The sequence below is a fragment of the Rattus norvegicus genome, chromosome 9 (genome assembly GCF_036323735.1).
Source record: "Rattus norvegicus strain BN/NHsdMcwi chromosome 9, GRCr8, whole genome shotgun sequence".
NCBI lineage: Eukaryota > Metazoa > Chordata > Mammalia > Rodentia > Muridae > Rattus > Rattus norvegicus.
In genome coordinates, this window is record NC_086027.1 from 24,923,162 (window position 1) to 24,948,012 (window position 24,851).

At 43.1% G+C, this 24,851-nt stretch overlaps 1 protein-coding gene and 1 long non-coding RNA gene across 7 annotated transcripts in view; one reads left to right on the top strand and one right to left on the bottom strand.

Annotated features, from left to right (window-relative positions):
• Ankrd66 (ankyrin repeat domain 66) overlaps positions 1-15,320 on the top strand; it is a 20,276-nt gene extending 4,956 nt beyond the window's left edge. For 3 of the 6 annotated variants that reach the window (XM_006244618.5, XM_017596742.3, XM_017596744.3), the window contains 3 exons: positions 4,842-5,015; positions 9,029-9,257; positions 14,337-15,320. In XM_006244618.5, coding sequence (XP_006244680.1) covers positions 4,842-5,015; positions 9,029-9,257; positions 14,337-14,523 — 590 coding nt within the window. In that variant the 3' untranslated portion in view covers positions 14,524-15,320. Of the gene's footprint in view, positions 1-4,841; positions 5,016-9,028; positions 9,329-14,336 lie in introns of all 6 variants that reach the window. The other 3 variants (XM_063267886.1, XM_008766912.4, XR_005489053.2) reach the window with 2 other exon arrangements.
• The window catches only part of LOC120094640 (uncharacterized), a 24,991-nt gene continuing 8,592 nt past the window's right edge, over positions 8,453-24,851 (bottom strand). Inside the window, exons 3-5 of the long non-coding RNA XR_005489054.2 lie at positions 10,311-10,389; positions 8,998-9,221; positions 8,453-8,884 (exon numbers count right to left, since the gene is read on the bottom strand). This is a non-coding gene — a long non-coding RNA (uncharacterized LOC120094640). The remainder of the gene's footprint in view (positions 8,885-8,997; positions 9,222-10,310; positions 10,390-24,851) is intronic.

The window sequence follows — 24,851 nt, forward strand, 5'->3', positions numbered from 1 at the left end:
TAAGATTTTTTTTGCTTATTCTGATGTTGTTGGTTTTTGTTCGTTTGCTTTTGGTTTTGGTTTGCTCTCTGCTCCCTGCTTTCCTTTCAGAGAGAAGCTGCTAGCCAGTCTATGTGACTACGTCTGTGGTGGGAACTGATTACAAATACAGAACCTTGGGTCTTATCTAATAATTCCTCATGAACCAGAAGCACAATTAAACAATTTCCCTAAGTGATATGTGCAGATAGAGGTTGTCAATTTGTGGTAACTAGGTCAAATCCCATACCTGTTTTGAAGGCTTGTACTCACCCTAAGCTATTGGGCCTTCCTAGATTGGTTCTAGGAGACTTTGAGGGCAAGCTTTCATATCTTTGGACACCTATATTGATCTTTTGACCCTAATCAACTACTTGCCCAGCCCCCACTATGCTTGGTCTCTACTACTTCAGGCCCTGCTGATGACATTGTGAAAGTTCCTAAATGTATGGGAGGGTGCAGTAAAGAAACCAGCCACTCCATGATGAGAGAGAAGGTTTTTATTGGGGGATAAAAGAAAAAAAATTCAAAGGCATCTTGGAGAGTCCTGAGTGGAGGGAAAAGGAAGCTGACTGTCAGGGCCAGGACTAAGGAAGTAGGAATCGTAAAGAATAGCAAGAGTGAGAGAATAGAAAGATTAGCTGGATAGAGTGAAAACCCTTGGCACTATAAAGAGAGCATGCATGTGTGCACACCTGTAAATGTATGTCTGTGTCTGTGTCTAGGCCTGTGTCATTATATGTAGCAGCCTTGGGGCAGAGTTGAGAAAGGCAAGAAAGCTAGCTGGGCTTTGAGATATATAGCAAATGGGTGTGTGTAGGCCCAAAGGAGCCTGAAGGTCAGCATAGACATTGATATACAACTACACATACATGTCAAACGAGAGTCCTATGTCTTTCCTGCCAAAGGCAAGGGCTCTTCTCTTTTTGGCATATCGGAAATAATTTCACAAGTTCCACAAAAAAGTACTGCCTTTTATCTAACCATCAGAAGTTCTTATTAGACCTCAGGATCATTTACACTCTTAAGCATCATCCAATGAGTTTTTATTTATTTAGATTAGGTCCATTGATACTATCACCATGCAAAGTTAAAGGAATACTTTCCATTTTTCAAGATTCCTTTTATTTTTAATCCTTTTATACTCCAGCATGGGCTGAGTCTAGATTCTGTTTTGGATCAAGTTTTGGGGAGGAATGCAGTTCCTTTTGGACCGGATACTAAACTCTGTCACAGCCCTAAAGGTCTTAGATGGGGATTTAAGGGAGACCCCTAGTTAGATTGTTGAGGAGTATTTTATTAGAAGAGAATTATTATTACCGTGGATGGTGGACAGGTAGTAAACAGTGTGGCAAGATTTGAGGTCAGGCTCAGCAGGAGACAGACAGCACAGTGGAGTCTCTGAAAAAGAATCAGAGTCACGTGACAGAAGTAGGGGCTTTTTCCTGTACAGTTCGGAGGATGAAGGAGGTTTCAGGTCACATGCCAATAGCCAGGCTCTCTCTGACTCATAAGCAGGAGGCAGAGAAGGGATGAAGAGCAGGACGTGTGTCCACCATTGATGTAACCACTGCCTCCGATGAGAGATCCAGACATCTGAAAAATCTGTTAGCTAAGGACTTGCAGACAGCATCTCAGTGGGGAGTCTGGAGGTATCCGGAAAAGGGCAGGAGTTTCTACATGTCGGTGGCCTGAGCAGCAGCAGCAGCTGAATTTTAGTGTTACATCCTTATATGGGCCAATAGCGTACAACACACAGTGCAAGTAGTTCAACACTGGTCAGCTGTTAAGTGGGGGTTGCTGAACTCTGGGAGGAGTGAGGTTTCCTCTCAGCATGGGACTGAGGGGAACCCTTTGCTCTCACTGGCCACTTGCTTCTTGCTCAGGTTTGTCTTGTTTGTCTCAAGAATGCCTGTTGCTGGTAGGTGCCGGATACCAAGTAGATGGCCCATCCACCCCAGGCAGATGGAGAAATAGGTGGAAACAGAATCCGCCCTCTTGTTATGTGAGTTGCTTTTGAGTTGCCTAGGAAATTGCTTTCACTTGGTCCCTCGGCCTGAAAGTGATTTGCAGGTGATGCTTTGCAGACACAAAGTTGTCAGGCCCTGGTTTACTCATTTGTGTAGGAAGCTCTTGCACTTCTCAGCGTCTGCCTCCCAGTCACCAGATCAGTCACTGTCGGTCACCAAGATGACTCTTACTCATCCCTTTAGGACCAAACCCAGGGTTTTGACAGTACAGCTCCATTCACTTCCTAGCCTTACGGATCAGCTGTGTCTTCCTGTCCCTGGGCATTGCGTTTTAATTACGTTTAATTCTCCCATTCGCTGGCTCTAGGGCTACTCTCATATTTGATTAAGGAGCAGATACTGTGTCAGAAATCCTTGACCCCTGTCCCAGAGTTTCAGGTTCAGTAAGAGGATAGTGAGCCCACTAATTTGCATTTCTAATGAACCTCCTCCCTTGATGCTGGCAATGACAGTTTGTAAGGCGGGTCTGGCTCCTTCTCCAGTTCTCATGTTGAATCTTGAGATCTAGGGCATCTCTAGTGGGTGCAGTTCAAACAACTATCTCCTCTAATTTCCTACCTTGTCTCCTCCTGTGTCCACATCTGCATTTCTTAAGATTTTAGATCTCAGGATCGTTTACACTCTTAAACATCATCCGGAGAGCTTTTATTTATTCGGATTAGGTCCACTGATGCTACCACCACAAACAGTTAAAGGAACGTCTTCCATTCTTAAAGATTTCTTTTATTTTTAATCCTTTGGATGAGTCTGTGGGTTATAGTCAAATGCTAGAGACATTTGATCAACTGGAGATGAAATTATAGGTGGCTATGGGCTGTCTACTACAGGTTCAGAGAGTAGAACTCTAGTCCCCTGGAAGTACAGCATGTGCTCTTAACCACCCACCCATTTCTTCATCCCTCAAACAGTCTGATGAAGGCAGTTCCTTCTTTTTGCGCCACGTTGACAGAAATAGTATATTTTAAAATGTATGAAGGAAGTTTCATGAATTGAACTTCTCATAGGATTAAATCAGACTAAGAGCACACTATGAAATATTTTAATGAAAAGTAATTGTGTTCTCCACAACAACAAAGAATGTGAAGAATGGTTGTTGGCTTGCTCTGTCTATTCTCTGACTCCCTCTAACAGCTAACTTAATTGGAGTCACTGAATCCTCACGGCACCTTTGGATTTCACTGTCATGTTTTGATAGGAGTATATAAAGCAATAGTGGTTTCAGACATTTGTGCAGTTGGATATGGAGAAGTATTTTTGAGTCATCGTCAGTTTTCTTCTCTGGATCTACATCAGAACTGCCCACTATATGCTGATGTCTCAAAGATTTGTTGTGAGGTAGCATCTGAAATGGTGTCCATTGACCAGCTGCACTCCATTTGAACCAACTGGTCTACCTCCAGGACTCTCTTTACTTGTGCTCCATCTTGCAGCATCCTGATCTTGTCATATGGAGAGGTTGGTCCATGGGTGATGGAGATGTCCTCATGTTGGCATGACTTTATTGTTCAATCAGGTTTACTAAGCTGTATATTCAAGAGTAGAGGATTCAATAAAAGTACTCTTTATTGTAATATGAAGTGTGTCCTCATGAAGCTGTGCTCTCCTGTAAGTGTATAAATACCAGTTTGCTGAAAGAATCTTTTTTTTTTTATGTCCAGTCACCAGCAGTTTTCTCTCCTGTTTCCTTTAAACCACGGGGTAAGTGAGAAGAAAAGGAACAAGGCCTGTGACATTTTTTAATACTACAATGAAACACTTTTCCCTTTGTAAATCCCCCAAATAAAAAATCAGAGACCCCTAAGGGTTGGTAGATTATAGTATGAGAGTTGATTACTCATAACATAGGATTTTGTGTATGTGTGCATATGTGGGAGCCTGTGGGAGAAGGGCTGTGCATGTGTGTAAGTGTGTGTGTGTGTGTGTGTGTGTGTGTGTGTGTGTGTGTGTAGTTCAGATGACAACTTTAGGCGTTGGCTCATTCTCAGAGCCTCCTTCCCACCCTTTGTTTGAGATAGGGTGTCTCAATGGCCTGGAACACCAGACCAGAGAGCTAGAGAACCTCAGGAATCATTCGTTTCTATTTCCAATACTGAGATTACAACCGTGAGCCCTGCACCCAGATTTTTTACATGGGTTCTAGGGATCTGAACTTAGGTTCTCGTGCTTGAGGAAAAAAAGCACTTCACTGACATGCCATCTCTCCAGACCCCTCATGACATATCCTTAATAACAATGTCTAGTAGTTTTTTTGTGTGTCACCACGCTGTGCTCCTCATGAGGTAAGGCAATAGCTTTTAATTTCCATAGAGCGTTGATGCTGGATCCAGTCATCCAGTCCAAACTGAATGTGCAAATTGCTGCTGTCCCCACAGCATCTCTGAATGCTTCCACACATTAGAAAGGCAAGATGCAGAATTTCACAGTCAAACTAAGGTAGCATAGAACAAAGGGAACTCTGAAGAAGGAGTAGAAAGTCACACTGAAAGATGAGTGTAGGACACACCATAAAGTGCCAATCTTTGACTTTAGAGATAATTCTGGGTAAAGTAGGGGACATCAGTAGATTTTTGGGTTGGAGAACGGTGAGTACTCTTCATATTTGCTGGGAGCTAAGGGAGGCACACAGCAGAACACACACACACACACACACACACACACACACACACACACACACACACACACACTGCAACTTTAGATACAAATCCACAAGAGAAGAAAGCTAGTCACTGATGCAGAAAACTAGGGAGCCCTTGCTAGGTATGAAAAGTTATAAGTAGCCTGTATCCCCTCCAGCAGATTCTGTCATGGAATTGTCAAAACTATCAGACATGACCAAGCTCCACCAGGCTGTGGCTGCAGGGGACTACAATTCAGTGAAGAAGATTTTGAAGAAAGGTCTCTGTGACCCAAACTACAAGGATGTAGACTGGAACGACAGGACCCCACTTCACTGGGCTGCAATCAGAGGTGAGCGGACAATGTCTGTGTGAACTCATCCCTAATCCACGTTCTTGAGGGCCTCAGCCAGTGTCAGAGAGCGGGATGGACATTTCTTTAGAACTAGATGGAACATCTCATCCCTGGCATTACACCTTACCAGTGGTAGCATCTGGACCATATTATTTAATGATTTGCCCTCCCTTTAATTCTTCTATCTAATGGAAGCAGTAATGCTACACTGGAGTTTTTTGAAGAGGAGTTTGATAATGTATACAAAGATGAGACTATAAACATGCTCCTCTCAGTCCTCTGCCATCTTGACTTCATAACTGGAGTAGATGAAGATGATCCTCGCCCCCTCCCAGCACATCCCAGTTATACAACAGGAAATTAGCAACAAAGGTCTTTGGATGTTGACACTAGAGAGATAGCTCCAGCAGTTAGGAGTGATTGCTGCTCCTGTGAGGACCGGAGTTTGGTTCCCAGCATCCACATCCACCTCTAACTCCGGCTTCAGTAGAATCAACATCTTCTGCCTCTGGGGCACCTGCACACGTGTGCATTATTCATGTGGGCGAGCACTGTCATGGTTTGAGTATGCTTGGCTTAGGCAGTGGCACTATTTGGAGGTGTGGCCTTGTTGGAATAGGTGTGTCTCTGTGGGCATGGGCTTTAAGACCCTCAACTTAGCTGCCTGGTAGTCAGTATTCTGCTAGCAGCCTTCAGATGAAGAGGTAGAATTCTCAGCTCTACCTGTACCATGCCTGCCTAGACACTGCCATGCTCCCACTTTAATGATAATGGACTAAACCTCTGAGTAAGCCAGCCTTGCATTGGTCATGGTGTCTGCTCACAGCAGTAAAACCCTAAGACAAGCACACATACACACACACACACACACACACACACACACACACACACACACACACTAAAAACATGTTTAGTAATAAATACTACCAAAACCAGTTAAGTAAAGCAATATTATGGTCAACTTTGCTCTCCATATTTGTCTTCTCTCTTGTGGGGAGAAGGACCAGGCAGAAAGTAAGACCAGCTACAGAAGACTTAGCTTGGGACATTTTTGCAGAAATCTAAGTAAGGAGCATTGGTAGCTATATCAGATGACATCTTCAGGAATGTGTGCTGTATTTTTCGCATGGTGTTGGATGCTTCATGTCTGGGAATTCATCCCTACTCCTCAAGGATTTGATGAGACTAGTGGTAACAGCCTTAGTTTACAAAGAGGAACAAAGGCATTGCGCATAAGGCATTTGTTTTCTGTCCTTTTTTTCCTCCTCCTCCTCCTTTTCTTCTTCTTTTTGAGAGAGGATTTCTCTGTGTAGCCCTGGCTGTCTGGGCACTTGCTCCATAGACCAGGCTGGCCACGAACTCAGAGATCTACTTGTCTGTGCCCCCTGAGTACTGAGACTAAGGGTAGACATCACCAACACCTGCCCAGGCATGTGCACACCATGGTGTACATATAAAAGTCAGAGGACAACTTTCAGGAGTTGGTTTTCTTCTACTGTAAAACACTTTTAAATTTAAAAACATTTGGGGGCTGGAAAGATGGCTCAGTGGTTAAGAACATTGACTGCTCTTCCAGAGTTCTTGAGTTCAAATCCCAGCAACCACATTGTGGCTCACAACCATTTGTAATGGGATCTGATGCCCTCTTCTGGTGTGTCTGAAGACAGCTACAGTGTACTAACACATAATAAATAGATAAATCTAAAAAAATATTTTTAAAACATTTTGATCATATTCTTTCCTTCCCTCAAGTTCTTTCAGAGCCTCTCCATCTCCTTACCACCCAACTTCAAGTTTTTTCTCAAAAAAGAGAAAAATCAATACAAAAACAGCCACCACTCAAATCAAGAAAACAAATAAAACCACACCTAAAAATAAAAACAAACCACCAAACTGTAGCCAAATAAAAGTGCACACACACACACACACACACACACACACACAGAGAGAGAGAGAGAGAGAGACAGAGACAGAGAGACAGAGAGAGAGACAGAGAGAGAGAGAGAGGCAAAACAAACAAACAAAACAAAAAACCCCAAACCAAACCAAAACAAGTCCTACAGAGTCCCTTATATAGTTGGTGAACTACTCCTGAACATGAGGCCTATCCTGGTGTGGTTGATATACCCAGTGTCCTATTGAAGAAAACTGATTTTCCCTTCCCAGCAGGTATAATGACAGTTCAGTTGTTAACCTTTACCCTAGTGGCTAGGTTTTCATTCATTCATTCATTCATTCATTCATTCATTCATTCAGCTATTCATTCATTTTAAAAATAAAACACAATAAAATATAATAAAACAAAACTATCGCATCGAGGTTGGACAAGACAAACTAACAGAAGGAAAAGAGCCATGAGAAGGCACAAGAGTCACTTGTTTGTGCACTCAGGAATCCACTAAACTAAAAGTCATAACGTGCACACAGGAGACTCATGAAGACCCATGGAGACTTATGCATGCTGCTTTGGACTCTGTGAGTTCATATGAACTTTTGTCATCCTGATGTAGAGAGCCTTGTGTTCTCTGTCCCTTTTGCCTCTTACACTCTTTCTGCCCCCTCTTCTGCAGGGTTTCCTGATCTATTAGGGAAGGGATTTGATGGTGATAGCCCAGCTAGCAGTCAGCATTCCAAGGTCTGTATTTGTTCCCATCTGCTCCAGGAGGAAGCTTCTCTGATGATGGCTGAGCAAGCCACTCATCTATGAGTATAGCAGAATATCATTAGGAGTCTTCATCAGTACACTTTTCATTCCTTTTTCAGACCTGTAGTAACTGGTTTTACCCTAGGTCCATAGCACTATCTAGTCTCAGGTTCTTGGTCACCCAAGCAGTGTTGGGCATGGGTTCCATCTCATGGTGTGGGCCTGAAGTCAAGTGAGTTATTGGTTGGTTTTCCCACAAGCTCAGTGATGCGGTTGTCTAGCATGTCCTAAGGACAGGACACTGCTGTGGATAAAGGGTTTGTGGCTGGCTTGGTGTTCCCATTTCTCTTTTGAGAGTGTGAAGAGTAACTTCCTATACCACAGATGCCAAAGCACAGGGATGCAGGCTCTGGGTAGGCACTGGTCCACCACCTCCAACCTCAAGGAGTTGTGCAGGTGTTGTCTTCAGCAATGGGGCCTTGATGGCAGGTTGTGGAGAACAACCTACGCTACTGGCAACAGCCTGGGTTGTTTGGGGACTCTCATGGGACCCCTTTGACCAATAATTCAATGCAATTAACCTAATCCTGGTACTGGAAGTTTTGTTTGGTAGCAAGAAATGGCCAGTTGGGTCTCTGACTCCCCTGGTATTTGGCAATTTCATATATATATATATATATATATATATATATATATATATATATATATATATTGTGTGTGTGTGTGTGTGTGTGTGTACATTTCTACTCTGTTATGTTTCTATGCTACACCTCAAATGCCCCTTAATTTTATCTGCCTCTCCCTGTATTCCCTTTCACAACCCTTCTTCCTCCACACTCCCCACTCTTTCCGCCCAGTTCAGCCCCCTACATTATCCATAACTATCTGTTCTATTTCCCTTTCCTAATGAGATCTGTCTGTGCTCTCTAGTATGTTGTTACTTGATAGCTAATCTCTGTGGTCTTATGTATGATTAGGTATCACTGATTTCACAGCTGATACCCACATATAAGTGAGTACATAGTATATTTACCTTTGTGAGTGGAATATCTCACTCAGGATGATGTTTTTAGTTCCATCCACTTGTCTGCACATTTCATGATGCCATTTTTAACAGCTGAGTAATATTCCACTATGCAGTCGTCATCCATTTTTTCTCTTAAGGGACATCTAGTTTGTTTCCAACTTCCGGTTATTTTGAGTAGGGTAGAAAGTTCAGGAACTGTTTAGGGAACAGAATACGTTCAAAGCTAATCTTTGAAACTTAACGAGGCAGAGGTACCTCAAAAGCTAGTTTCCTCCTGCTTCCACACTTTTGAGACATCTTAATCTTACCTTTGTCTCCTTTCCCTATGGTGTATCTAAGGGCAAATGGAGGTGATCCATCTCCTGATACAATACGGAGCCAGACCCTGCTTGGTAACTGATGTGGGCTGGACTGCAGCTCACTTTGCAGCTGAGTCGGGCCATCTGAATGTACTCAAGACCCTGCACGCGCTGCACGCTGCCATCGATGCGGCCGACTTCTTTGGAGACACGCCCAAGAGGATCGCACAGATCTACGGTCAGAAAGACTGTGTGGACTTCCTGGACACGTAAGTCCTGTGCTGTCCCAGCTACAGCAAGGAACCTGCAACTAGGGGTCTTGTCAATTGACCAATCTCAGGTAAATGAAAGTGAAACAAAAAGATCTAACCCCATGTTCCCCAACCTCCCTAATGCTGGGACCCTATGTTTTCTTTTTTATTGATTTATTGATTTTACGTGAGTACACTGTCACTGTCTTCAGATGCACCAGAAGAGGGCATCGGATCCCATTACAGATGGTTGTGAGTCACCATCTGGTTGCTGAGATTTGAACTCAGGACCTCTGGAAGAGCAGTCAGTGCTCTTAACCGCTGAGCCATTTCTGCAACCCAATGTGTAGCTTAGGCTGGCCTCAAACTCGTGATCCTCCTGCTTCTGCTTCCTTCAGCAAATCCTACGGGCATGCACCACCGCAACTGGCACTATGACCCTATAATACGGTTTCTCGTATTGTAGTGAACTCCCAACCATTATTCCATGGCTACTTCACAACTGTTTCTTTACCATCGTTTTGAATCATAATGCTGATATCTGATATGCAACTCCAAAGGGGGTGTGGCCCACAGGCTGAGAACTACTGTACCATTTGGCTGATTTCATGATTGCTTGTTTGTTTGTTTTTAGTAGATTTTTACTTCACACGTACAATGGTTTTACCGTCTTGTAGGTATTACACTCTGAGGCCAGGAGAGGGCGCCAGGGGCCACTGGAACTGGAGCTATCAACTGCTATAAATAGCCCTGTGAGCACCAGAAACAAAACTCTGCGACCTCTGCAGAAAAAGAGCCTGTGCTCTTAACGCGGGAGACCCTGTAATGTCTTTTAAGTTGATTTTAATTTTTCTTCTTTTCGATCTAAATGACAAGTTAGGGGTTGCAATGTGCGCTGCTCTTTGGCGTTAGAACCTACAAGAATTATCTCAGATAATACTGGACGCTAAGTTTGAGGCTGAAACTTGGCCTAAGCTTCATGGCCACCCTCGGGTTCCGGAAGCTTGAGCTACCTGTGTGACATTGTTGTACAAGTTAAAACTAGCTCCCCGACCCTCAGTTTCCTCATACCTACTGAGCTGCGGAGATGGTTCAGTTGGCGAGGTGCTTACCACACAAACAAGAAGGCCCGAGTTTGGATCCTCAGCGCCTGTGTAAAAGAATCAAGGTACCATTCAGAGACAGAAAGATTCCAGGGGCTTGCGGGGCAGCCAATGAAGACAGAACTGCAAGCTATAAATTCAGTGGGAGATCCTATCTTCAAATATAAAGAGGAAGATAGGGCTGGAGAGATGGCTGTTCTTCCAGAGGTCCTGAGTTCAAATCCCAGCAACCACATGGTGGCTCACACGCATCTGTACTGAGATCTGATGCTCTCTTCTAGTATGTCTGAAGACAGCTACTTATATATAATAAATAAATAAATCTTATATTTAAAAAAGGGAGCAAGATACACTATACTGCCTCCATATGTACATGTACACATGTGCACATATACTCCTTAGCACAGAAGCACATACACATAACACACACACATGCATGTACAAACTTACATGCACAACATGAGGCAGATGAATTAGGCTTCTGTTCGTTTTTGTTAGTTTATTTTATGAAGATTTAATTTTTGTATTTTCCTTTTTCCATTCATTCATTTATTTACTTTACAATCCAATTGCAGCCCTCCCCTGTCTCCTCCTAGTACTCCCTTCCTGAGTCCCTCCTCCCCATACCCCACCTGCCTTCTCCTCTGAGAAGGGGGAGGTGCCCCTGGGTACAGACCCTGGCCCATCGTAGGCTTCTGTTCTTTAAGACCCATCTACGTTCACCTAGCCCAACTAGGACTTATCAAATATTCATTTATTTATTACCTAAGTCAAGCAGTTGAATATAATTAAGTATAAATTTTGCTCTATACAGTTATAACCTTGCAAGGAATGGAAATAAAATTTATGAATCCATAATTTGGTTGAGTCAACAAGCAATTCATACAAGAACAGCCTGGTCTGAATTTTGTTGCTTAGAAAGGAAGATGAGACAGCCAGAAAACCTCAAAGGAATTCCAGCTTATTTATGGTAGAGGACAGACACAGTGGGCTGACTTGTATGAACTTCAAAAACCACTTATTGTCAGAATGTTCGACGCAACCAGGATTGTGGCTTAGGCCTACAATACCAGCTGCTTAGGAGGCTGACCCAGATAGAGGGTAAGTGCAAGACCAGGTCCATCTAGGCTATAGAGTGAGTTCAAGGCCAGCCTGGGCAAATTAGTGAGACTGTCTAAAAGAAACAATAAAATGAAATTGGACAGGCAGTGGTGATGCACACCTTTAATTCCAGCACTCAGGAAGCAGAAGCAGGTGGATCTCTGAGTTCCAGGCCAGCCTGGTCTACAGAGTGAGTTCTAAGACAGCCAGTAAATCCACTGCCTAGGATGTGATTGGCTATCTATAGAAGTAACTCAAGAGACCCTATTTTAGAGATGGTATCATGGCTGCTTCAAGGTATGGCTGAGGAGTTAAACATGACCAGTAGAACAGTGTGGGCCATGAAAGAAGAGTAAGAGAGAAGGAGAAGAGAGAGCAAAGAGGGGAGGGACTCTTTGGGAGAGCCAAGCGTGAGCCAAGAGAGTACATGGTCAGAGTGGCAGCGTTTTATAGGAATGAGCTGGGGAAAGGATACCCTTGAGCAGGGGAAGTTAGGGTATGGGATGGGGTGAGGAGAGAGGAGACTAGGCAGAATGCCAGCATGGACCCTGTAACAGGTGTCTGCAATGCTGAGAGAACCTGGAGGCCAGCATGTGCGTTGGTATGTGACTGGGCACCACAGTCTACCATCTGTCCTGAGTTTCTTTTGGACCTGACATCTCTGCACTCTCTATTCCTGGGCTTGATTGGCTAAAGAAAACTCCAGAAATAAGCAGATGAGTTGTCCGGAAACAAGTGATGTCTACTTCTAGCTAAGATCCCAGAGTGGCTAAAGTCTTCCTTTCTACTTGAAGTCAAGAAGGGATGGACACACTTCTCAACGCCCATACTTTCAGGTCCTCCCAACCCCCACATCAGTTCACCCTCCGCTTCCCTTCCTTTCTGTGTCATGGTGTTCCTCCATCTAGGACTTTCATGTCTTCCACAAGAAAGCCACCCCATGTCCTTCGCTTGGTCTTCACCTCCTCCTGCATTACTGGTTGTTTCTGTTCTTTCTTCCCGCTTCTTTTTTTGATCTGTGAACATGCTCAAATATATCTTATTAAGGAAATGAACAAAGAGGTAGAGAATGCATGCATGCGCATACTCCACACACACACACGCACACACACACACACACACACACACACGCACACACACGCGCACACACACGCACACACACGCTCTTCTTCCCTAGGCTACTCAAGAGATAACCTACAGAATTGTTTCTGCTTCGTCGTCTCTGGCTCACTTTTCGGAGGCCTTCTCCATCTTTGTACTGACTCAATTCTCCTACAAATAATCAAACTTCCTGTTGCTAATGCAATGCTCCCTTCTCTATTCAAGGTCATTTAATCTATAAGTATTCCTCTTTTTTCCCTTCCTCCTCCCTCTTTTCTTTCTTTCATCCTCCCTGCCCTCCCTCCTTTCTTCCCTTTCCTTCCTTCCTTGTGTGCCTGTCTATGCGTCTGTCTGTGTGCCTGTGTGCCTGTCTGTGTGCCTGTCTGTGTGCCTGTGTGTCTGTCTGTGTGCCTGCGTGTCTGTCTCTGTCTCTGTCTCTCTCTGTCTCTGTGTCTCTCTCTGTCTCTGTCTCGTGTGGTGTGTGTGTGTGTGTGTGTGTGTGCCTTTCAAATGCTGGAATTCCTGAGTCTTGCCCTTGGCTCTCTATTGATCCAACCCCTGCTGCCCAGCAATCTCAGTCCCTCCTCAGCTAGGCACATGACATTTGACCTGAGTATAGCTACAATGGAGTGGGTTCTCTCAGGGAAAGTGGGCAGGCAATGCTAAGCAGACAAAAGCAGCTGCATCACATGTGAATTCACAACTACTTATCACTTCCCACCAGGAACTTACTTCCCTTCTGAAATTAGGGAATTCAGAGGAATGAATTATGAAGAAAGATGTAATTAGTGTGGTCATGCGAAGATAGCAAAAACCAGGCAGAAGGAAGAGAGAAATCTGTTGATGTGAGTATAGCTTCCATGTTGGAAATGTGCGTAGGGCAGGTGTTGGAGAGAAAAGGTGGAGAGAGTGTGGAAGCATGATGGCCCTGGCCAATTGTGTGATCACAGCCAGGAGACTTACAGGCTAAAGCGAGTGGGTGGAGGGGTATAGTTAATAGGGCAAAAAAATCAATGCTGAACTCATAATAGGATGCATGAGCTGAATCAGGCAGGCTAGTAAAGTTGCTCACAAGATATAGGATGTGGCCATGGGTGTCCAGTGGTGGGGTTAGAGGTTTTGTGACTATAGGCAAAGGAACATTGTAAGGAAGTGAGCTCCTAGGTGATACTGACCTGATTTATTTATGCATACAATGCATGCAATTCCCATTTTCTTCTTCATGTTTCAGCACTTTAAATTCACTCAATTCATCAATTGATTAAGATAGGGTTTCAGTCTGTGGCCCAGGCTGGCCTGGAACTCACTGTACATCAGAGGCTGGCTTTGAAACTGCAGCAATCCTCCTGCCTCTCTCTCCTGGGTGCTGGAACTGCACATGCACCTTGTTATACTTTAAAAATGTTAAACAGTGAACATGTGTGGCTTTTATAAACAGGAGAATAGAAAGAAACACAACAGCTTCCCAATAACATGAAGATTGTTCTGGAAATTTGAGCATTTTAAGACTGAGCAGAGCCTCCTTCCTGCTGTCTTTGAGTCGGAGATTAGTCACACCCAGGCCATGTAATAGCTTTTCCTGTCTTCAGATAGTTTCTCTGGTATCTGAGACCTTCTAAACTTTAGAAGTTCTAGAATGTAAGGTGTGCTGTCAGACATGTGTGAACTTGGTCTCCTTCCTTCTCAATCAAACCTTGAATGTCCTGTGCTGTGTGTATCCCTTGGGAAGAGAGGTCCAGGCCAATGCTGGCCAGGCTCCTCCCTCCACCCTCACGGGCTGTTCCCTTTGCAGGGCAGAACCAGAATGCAGGGACCACCGCCAGAGAGGGCTGTTGTTTGATGAGCGGGATCCAGATTGGGACCTCAAGAAAAGGGAGCTAGAGCTGTCCCTTCCAGTTCCGGATCAAAACACCAACAAAAAGAAGAAGAGAATCAGAGGCTCCACCAGGGTCAACCATTCCAAGGCCTGGAGGATATGATAATATAGAACCCCAAACCCAGATTGGAGCCAGACCTAATACTCAGATGTCTTCACAGGATTTGACTCAGCCACCCATCCCCATGGTTCTACAGAAAGTCCCAGCCAGTCATTCAGTCTGAACGTCTTGCCAGAGTGTTCTTTGAAGGAGCTGATGTCTCCTTGCTTAAACTGGATGCCCAGAAGCGTGACCCAGAGCGAGACTCGGAGCTGCTTGCATTTTGTTTCTGTGGCTTACTGTGTCAGCATGGCCTGCCCCTCACTCAACACACCTAGTTACAGAACGTTCAAGATCAAAGAGCTCTTCTAATTAAGTTAATTAGACTGGGACAAAAATAAGAAGCTAAACAAAAACAAAAATCTAAAGACTTCCCAACATGATGATTTCAATCTATAAATAGAACTGTTTTTTTTTCGTTGTGGGAGTCCATAGTACCAGCATTGAGGACTATACCCATGATCATCCGGATAGGAGCAATGGTCTGGGCGATGCTTCCACACAACGAGAGACAACAAAGCCTATCTGGAAGGGAATCTGCTCCACATATCGATGAGTATCAGCAGAAAATGGTGAATTGTGGGCTTGTTAGTCTAGTTTTTTGATGGTAGATTTTACAAAAGTTAGATCAGATATTCCAAGAAAATATAGCATCTAAATTGAGACATTAAAAACATATTTTGAAGCTTTGAAGGCTGTACAGGAAAATGCTAAGTGCCTTATTCGCTGCTTTTAATATTGATTTGCTGAAATATGACAGATGTTTTAGTGCTATGTAAAATATACTATTAAAATGTTAACACTTTCTCTTTCTACTTTTTATTTTTATTTCCTTTTAAGTGTGAGAAGATCTTGTAGGGTGAGTGCTTTTATCACATTGATTATTTTTGGGAAGCATATGGACGTGTCACATTGTGTGTGTGTGTGTGTGTGTGTGTGTGTGTGTGCGCGCGCGCACACACACACACACATGTATTGATATAAACATCTTTCAGGGCTCAGCACTTAACAGTTATGTCTTTTCACTACCTTGACCCATTATGAGTTTCTATTTTGATGGCTGTCCGTTGTGTGCTTCTCTAATCAAAGTTGAGAACAATATGTTCATTTAGCAAAACAACAGTAGCAGGTTGCCCCCTAGGGCCATGGCCTGCTTAACTATGGGCTTTTGAGCAGGTTTATAGTGCCAGGTAAGAACTTTTTTCCTTTGGAGCAAGCCTCAAATCATATCAGAGAGCAGTTGGTATGCGCTTCCTATAACAATCATGTCACTATTGCACCAGTGTCTGACAAGTCAGTACATTAGCATTACTACCATTGGGTAAGTCCATTGATGACTTTTCTCTTCCAGCAGCTAATATAGCTCCTGTTGGCTCTAAAGTTAGCCAATAGGAAGTAAGTTCCAAGTTAGTTCTAGCCTAATTTCTATACATTTTATGTCCTCAGCAATGGGGTCTTACCATCTAGCTATGAGACAACCAAGAGCAAAAACAATAGCCTGTGTTGTGTCAGGAGCCTGTGGGCCTTCCTGACTAAAAACTCAAAGGAAACTAGTCTTTATCTGGCAATGAATCTTTCGTTTAATAATCCCTATCTTTAGAAGGAGACATTCAGAGAACCTCTATTCATTGTTTTCTCCTTTTAGTTTGGCCTAGAAGTATAGTCAACTAAATGCTGCCACACACATTCAGAGTGAGCCTCCCTAAGTTAAAATCTCTGGAAACACCCCCACAGACATGCATAAGGGTGCATCTTCTTGGTGATTCTAAATCCTATCAAGTTGACAATGAAGAATAACCATCAAGTAACCCTCAGAAGTGGTAGTGATGAATGTGGACCTTTGAAACTAAGGGGGAAAATATTTAGCTTCAGTGTTGTGGTAGTTTGTGAATATCCATCATAACTTCAGGCATTTGAATACTCAGTCCTCACTTAGTGGTACTGTTTGGCAAGACATGGGAGATGTGGCCTTGCTAGAGAAGGTACATCACTGAGGGCAGGCTTTGAGAATTAAAAAGCTTACGCTATACCCAGTGCACTCTCTCTGCTTCCTGCTTGTGATTGAAGATGTGAGGTCATTCCTATCGCCATGCTTCCATTCCACCATCATTGACTCTATTTGGTACTATGAACCTCAATATCCTTTTCCTTCTATAAGTTGCCTTTGTCATGTTGTATTATCACAGCTAATACATAACTAATAAAAATGTCTTGTATGCAGTAATTTGTTGTACAAGTCCTAGAAAACTAATTCAGAAGCCTTTTTGATAAAAGCATTGATCCCAGACTGTAGAGACTTTGTCATGTTAGAGAGTATATTAGAAAGACTTAGCAATACGTCTTAAATGATACCATTTGAGCTCTATGACTCTTGAAGTGAAGAATGAAGACTGTAACACAAACATTTCAGTTCCTGATTCAGACCAACTTTCAAGGCACCAAGAGGACACAATGCTTTGCGTGTGTCCAGTACCCAAAGCTTGGTTATTAGCGACCATTGGATCAACAACTGAGTTATGTGGAAATCTTCCTCTGATCATGGATGATTCTTATAGTTTCCCTTTTCCCATCTTCCAGCCTTCCTTTGTCACCACAAATTGCAGCCTAACAGTAAAAGAAAGTGGCTGAGAATAATACTTTGCTTGATTACACTTTTTTAATCTATGACAAGTTTCTTAGACATGAATATATGCCATTCTTGGGAATAATTTTTTATCTGTAAAATGTTTAATCATGTAAAGGTGTTGGGGAACATGCTGTTTAATTATCTTGGGACCATACTCTCTGTGACCAGTGACAAATTCTAAACTCTTTAACTCTTTGGGGACCAATAAGAAAGAAAGAAAATTCACACATCCACACACACAAACTTAGTCAATGAAGCAAGGCAGGGTCCAACAAGCAAGTTCCAATAACTTTACATATACATATGCATGCATACATACATAACATACATACATACATAACATACATACATATATACAGACAGACAGGCAGACAGACAGACACATACACATTCACACATATGTATGTACACATATATGCATATATACATATATACATATACACTGTTGGTGGTGAATAGAGAAAAAGTCTAAGCCCTAACAACTTTATTTTTTCTCTTAGCCTTTTTATATTTCCCCAAAGTTCTTTACGAAAGAAGAATTAATTCATTCAAAAAGAGATAAAATGGGGTTGGGGATTTAGCTCAGTGGTAGAGCGCTTGCCTAGCAAGTGCAAGGCCCTGGGTTCGGTCCCCAGCTCTGAAAAAAAGAAAAAAAAAAGAGAGAGAGAGATAAAATCATTACAGAAGAGGGAGTTATAGCAGGATTATTGATTACATATTGTTGTATTAAACTTATACTTAACTAGACATTTTTTATCTATCTTTTATTCTACAGGTTTACTATAAGTTCAAAGCAGTAGTTTTATTTACCTTTTATTCCATATGTGCATTATAAGCGCAAAGCAATAATTTTTTATGTCACAGGTTAACAAAGTTTTTTGCTTTGTTTTTTTTTTAAATCAGGAAATAGGTCATCTATCTAACATCTTAGTTTTGAGGTCAAGCTAATCATCTATTTTCTGTTCTTACACTCATAGTAATTACCAACCCCTTATTCATGTTACAGTTGCACACCTGTGGTCTCATTTCTGGACCTACCCTAAAATGAATGTTTTCCTTGATCATGAATTTGTTCCAAGCCTATTTTCCTTCCTAGTGCAAGTTACATACTTGTACCACGGGAAAGCTCACTGTATTCCTCTTCCAACCTATGCAGCCTTGACATGCTAGCCTATGAGGAGGGAGGCATTATATTCTTGAGTCTAACTTTATTCTATCTTTCTGGCAAAACAACTTAAACCATCTCCTTAAACTTTCTATCAATTACTCTAACTTCCTAAAACTATTTAAATCATATGAAGAATTCTGTAAAATCATCATTCATCTAAACAATATTAGAAGAGTTAATCTTCATGTGGATCAGAAGGAAATATGGGGTAGGCTCATACCAAGGAATTTATCATAACAGACTACAGGCAGAAAGGGTCTTTCTTTGCCCAATCACACCATGTCATAAAGCAATGACAAACATAGAAGGCACAGCAGCAGCAAGAAGCAACCCTGGTATGAAGCCCTGGGGTCATGCCTCTCCAGGGTTCACCCATCACAGCCATGCAAAACAGTGTACAGTCTCCAGGACGCTCACTTGCCCGCACTTGCCCACTGCAGCTCTTCCTGCAGAGTGCTTGTGAAGTGTGTGTGTGTGTGTGTGTGTGTGTGTGTGTGTGTGTGTGCGTGTGTGTGTGTCCCTCTTTTTCCCAGCCTCAGAGAATTAAGTTTTGCTCCCTCACCATTTTTTGCAGGCTCCAGAGAATTGAGTTTTGCTCCCTCAGGGAAAAGTCTGCTGAATGATTAATCACCAACTCCACACATCCCCCTTAGTGCCTGATGTGTCAAAGCTGGCCTCCCACAACATTCATAGTCACTGCCTGCCACCATTGAGTTTTAGGTTATTCTTCCTTTGAATGTAGACTCACAGGAGTTGAGGGTCATATGACTTGGGTCTTAAGAGTCACCTTGAGCCTTCATTCATAATCCCATATCATCCAAAGATCACTCACTTACCCTAAGGGAGCATTCTTTCTGTTGGAGATTTCTTCTAATGCTTTGATTCAATTGGGAATCTGCATGTCCAAATGCTCAAGGTCCTAGTCCCCGATGGGTTTTTGATCAATCAATAAATGCCAGAGGCCAATGGCTGGGTAAAAGGACACAGGGTCCCTTAGAGTTGCACAGGCTAGGATGCAAGCAGGAGGAGACAGAGATCTCTATGAAGTTGTAGATGGATGGATGTAGGAAGGAAGTGGCCACTGGCCACTTCCCAAATTGGGTCATGGGTAATATGGGAAGGTTTGGGAGTACCCACCCTTTGAGGTAGCCAAGGCATTTTAAAAATAGCTGGAGTGTGTGTGTGTGTGTGTGTGTGTGTGTGTGTGTGTGTGTGTGTGTGTGTGTGTTTTCCATTTATGAATTCAAAGAGTTCCTGAGTGGGTGGCTGGAAGTGCGCTATTCACTGGGAGCACAAAGTGGCATAGTCCAAACTCAACACTATGCCTTTCCCTACCAATTCAGTATGGGACACACAAAACAAACCACAGACAGAGGAAACTTGAGGTTGTCAACTTGGTTCAAAGGCACTGGTTTCTTAAACAAGTGGTTATTACAAAAATACACACCGAAACACATGCACAAACCAAGGCTGACATAGGAGACGGAACTCAATTAATTTACTCTCTGAAGGTTTAGTTTATCTTACAACTCTCAGGCCACATCCCAGCACTGAGAAGTCAAGACAGGAACTCGAGGCAGGAGTTTGGAAGCAAAGATCGCAGAGGAGTGACTTTACTGGTTTTCTCATCATGGCTTGCTTAGCCTGCTTTCTTATAGGACCCAAGACCACAAGCCTAAGAGTACCACCCACAGTGATCTAGGCCTTCACACAACAATTATTAATCAAGAAAATTTCCAACAGGCTTATCCACAGGCCAATATGATAGAAGTATTTTCTCAATTGAGATTCCCTTTTATCTCACAACTCAAACTTGTATCAGGCTAACAGTAACAAAAACAAAATAACAAGAAAACTCTTTCAAGATGCCATACTTACAATGAACAAACATTGAGTTAGCCTCTGGGACATCTCTTCAGCCTCTACCTTAGGTGTTTGTTTGTTTGTTTGAACAGGTTCTTTCACTATCTTGGAGCTCGCTAACTCATCTAGGATGGGTGGCTAGTAACCTTCAGATATCTAGCTGTCTCTGTCTCCCCAGTTTTTTTTTAAAACTTGGATTCAAACTTGGGTCCTCACACTGGCACAGCAAGTGCTTCAATGATTGAACTCTCACCAACCCAATTATAGCTGTAACCGTTCTTGCTACTAGAGTAACAGGATCTTTAAACTCTGATCCAAATCTAAGTTTATGGATGGGCCATCACATGCTCATAGAGGAAAGAGGATTTCTCCATAAAACACTGCTATGTTCCGTTTGGTGACTTGGGGGTGGTAAGTAAGAACGTCACAAGGATGCTAGCATCCCTCCCAGCATGCCATTTTCTCCCCATTTTATTTGACAAGACCAGACAAAAAGGTTCCCTTCTAGGGACATGATTAAAAAAGCCAGTGTGCTCTTAAACGTGGTCCCATACTGGAGCTGAGAGAATACACAGTCATGCCACATTTGTAAAAGAGAATTCAGAAACCACTTACCCACTGGGAATCATGTGGCTGTTGGGCAACATTGTAACTTTATAACTTGAGACAATACCTTCTATTCGCTACATTGGTTCTTATCCCTGACTAGTGACACTGGGGCACTTCTCTGATCCTGTCTAACTTGTTTACATATCGTGCTAAGGTACAAGCATACTGAGCCACGGACTTTTTTCTTTTTCTTTTTTAATATTTATTATGGGGAACCACACAGTCAGGGGACCTTTTTATCAATTGCCACCGAAGAAACTGACATGGCAAATTACCTTCCACAAAGAAGTTGCACATGAAACAGTGACTTTTGTGGTCTCCAGGAATGTTAGAAGTTAAGCTCTGTAGAATCTGGGGTTCTTCCTTGATATCACAAAAAAAATCTCTGGAACTAGACGCCAAGGATCCAGAGACTTATTTTTTTGTTAAGTTTTGTTGCTCCATTGAGGTCTATCTGACATGCCATAGATTGGTCTTATTGTATACAACTGATGTAATAAACATACATAATAGTGCAAATGTTGTACAATCTAGCTTTAGAACATTTCCATCACTCTAGAGACGCCATCTGTTTGTTAGTAGTTGTGGGATGATGTCATCACGCAGGTGTAGGGAAGTACAAGATAGAACGAGGCCTGTCATTGGACAAGAAGGAAGGATCCTGTGGGAGAAAAGTTTGAGGGAAGAGGAGGAGACGGGAACGGAAAGGACGGGAGAGTAGAGGAAGGCGGAAAAGCTGCTGCAGAGAGAACTCGGAGGCTGATGTTAAGATTCCACTCTGTACCTTTACAGGTTGTTATGAATGTTCTTAAGGGTTGGGTGTGTACAGGGCTGTGTATGTTTAGGTGGGCAATTTTACCTTTTCAATCGGATCACAGGTTATTGTGTTGTGTGTTCTTTCTTGCGGTGAATTAAGTTTAAGAGTATGTGGCGGCTGGGTCACTAAGCTGCCACGGAATTGGGATGTGTGTTTCTGGCAAGATATCTACCAGATATCTTGGGGCACTGCGGTGCCGGACCCTAGCGAGGTAAAAGACAGCCCCTAATTTCATTTTACAACATGTAGCCACTCCCCATTCTTGTGTGCTCTCTGTTTCTATGGAACCACCATTTCTGCTTATTCCAGGCAAATCAGTAGATGAATGGATAATAATATTATCTCTATTGCTCTTTTATTCAATAAGCCACTTAGCAATACACACTCAGCAGGTGTTATGTGCCAGGTGCTGGAGATGTGTCCCATAGTGAGCACTGCCCAGGGGAGGTTAGATACTGTGCAGTCAATGCAGTAAAGAACAGCCAGGTATGGAAATAGACCACTGGAAGCCTAACACTTGGGAGCTGAAGTCAGGAGCATCATGGACTCAAGATCATTATCTACTGTGTTGCAGTCCAGCACCAGCCTAGAATACAGGAGACCATGCTGAAGTAAACATGAGAGAGGGGCTGGGGAGAGGAGAGGGAGGGAGGGAGAAGGTGAGAGTGAAGGAGATGGAGGAGAGGGAAGGGGAGGGGAGGGGACAGAAGGGGAGGTAGAAAAAGGAAAGGGAAGGCTGCAAGTTTTGCAGAACTCTTCCCTAAAGAAGAGGCGGCCTGTTCTGACAGAGGCGGCCTCTTGAAGAAAGAATGAATGTTCTAGGAGTTTGTATGTGTTCATGTGAATGTGGCATAAATATGTGTGCAGTTCACATATATGTGCAGATGCCCATCCATGTATGCACGTAAAATTCAGAAGTCCCCCTCAGGTGATGTCCTTCGTCCTTATCTACCCTGTTTAATGAGTCAGGATCTCTCACTGAACCCCAGAGGTGCTAATTCAGCAAGGCTGGCTCTGGAGAAAACCCTGGGATTCACCTGTCTCTGCCTCATTGGCACTAAGATTGTAAGTTTGTGCCGCCACACCTGCCTTTCAGGTAACTTCTGGAAGTCAAATTAAAGTCCTCTTGTTTGTATGGTAAGCACTTGGCCTACAGAGTCATCTCCCCAACGCTCTCTGAGGTTTTGACTGTGACACTGAAGTGACAGAGACAGCTATGTCATTTCGCACCATACTAACCACCAGGCCTGGTCCAGAAACTGTGAGAGCTATTGGGTAGCTGGAGCCTCTCCATGTTCCGCTCTACACAGTACACCCACACCCACACCCACACCACATTAGATAAGTACTGTGACTCTAGGTAGGGAAATTATTCCTACTCTTGGGCCTTTTGAGTGTGTGTGTGTGTGTGTGTGTGTGTGTGTGTGTGTGTGTGTGTGTGTGAGAGAGAGAGAGAGAGAGAGAGAGAGAGAGAGAGAGAGAGAGAGAGAGAGAAAGATCAATTCTGACTTGGGGCTTAGATACCACCCACCTTGTGTTTTCTGTTTTTTGTTGTTTGGTTTGGTTTTGTCTCTCATTGGCCAGGAGTTCACCAAGCAGGCTAGGCTGGTCCCTGAGCCTCAGGGATTCTCCTGCCTTTACTTCTCCTGCACTGAAATTACAAGCAAGTGTTATCATGCTGGCTTCTTTATGTGGGTGCAGGGAATTGAACTCAGTTCTCAATTCTCATATTTGTGTGACAAATATTTTTCCAACTGGGCGACCACTACAATCCTTCCATATTACTGTGACGCAGGCTTCTTTGGCTGGAGTGGAACTAGACAAGACTGATGAGTGTACTTTAGAGGGGAATGGGTCAATTCTTCCTGAGGAAATATGAACAAATGTCTATTCACCATAGAAAGACTATGAGTGACAAACCAAAGGACTGGTTCTGTGCAAGTCTATCTTAGGGAAACAAGCATTTAAGTAGAATTAGTTATCAAAGTGTTGGTGAACAAAAGATTGCTATTAGGAACATGGGCAACTGAAGAGCAGCTACCCCACTGAGGAAAAGAATCTCTCTTTCATCACCTTTAACTGTATTCATTCTCCATGATAGAAAGCTAACGGTCACGATCTGATGGTGGTGTCCTGCTAATCATAGTACTCAAAGCTATGTATATTTGTGTATATGTAGCTATGCATATATGTACAAACATACACATAGCTCAACAGGACAATGGTCATGCCATGCCTAGAGAACAGCATTCCACAGAAGGAGACAGAGGGCCCAGCTGTAGGATGAGTAGACAGATGTTCAGGACATATCATGTCAGCCCATTCATGGCCCTCGACTGTGTTTGATGACAAGTCAGTTTTACAAAGAGAAGCCTTTGTTTCTGGTGGCCCTGGCCAGTCTGTGACTTTTCTGAATAGCTATGATGTTCCTACCCTTCTGGAAAGTTCTTCTTGCTTTACCCACCATCCAGTTGATCCTGTCTGTTTGCCAGCGAAGCCATCTTTTTTTTGCATGCTGCCCTGAATTATATCTTAGGACCCTGCCTTCAACTTGTAAGGTCTCTATGGATAGTTAAACATCATGGGTTTATTTGTTTGATTTTTCTAGAGAACTGGAGTGCTATTGGGTTCTACTTGACATATATGTATGTCATACACAAAGCAGAGGTGAAGGATTCACCATTTGATGGATATTTGGGTTGCTTTCCTTTTGAGACCACTGTAGCCAAAACTACAATGACTGCCCATTATCCTTTTATTTATGTGTCTTCCTTTCTCTCTGGTAAACACATGGGAATAGACTGGCTTGGTCACTGGGCACACACATGCTAAACTTTACAAAAGCTATGTTTAAAATTCAGTAGCCATGCATAAGAAAACACACAAGCATCTAGTTCCACCCTCTCATCAAATGACTCGAGTCACCTGCCTTAGAATGAAAACAGATCCAAGTGATGATGGAGAGGAGAAGGGCAGGAGAGCTAACAGCAGGGTGATGCTGATTGTGGTGAGAGGATAATGGTGACAGCAGTGTTAGTGAGGGCGGGAAGACAGTGACAGTGACAATATTATCAAGGGCAGGAGGATTGCAATAATAATAGCAATATTAGCTATGATGTTTTTGAAGAACTTACCACGTGCAGCTTTGTACGGACAGTGGATATGTCGCAGTGTCATTGAGAGATATTACCATCTCATGTTAAAACCCCAAGAGACTAGAACTCAGCAACACTTACTTTCTCTAGGTC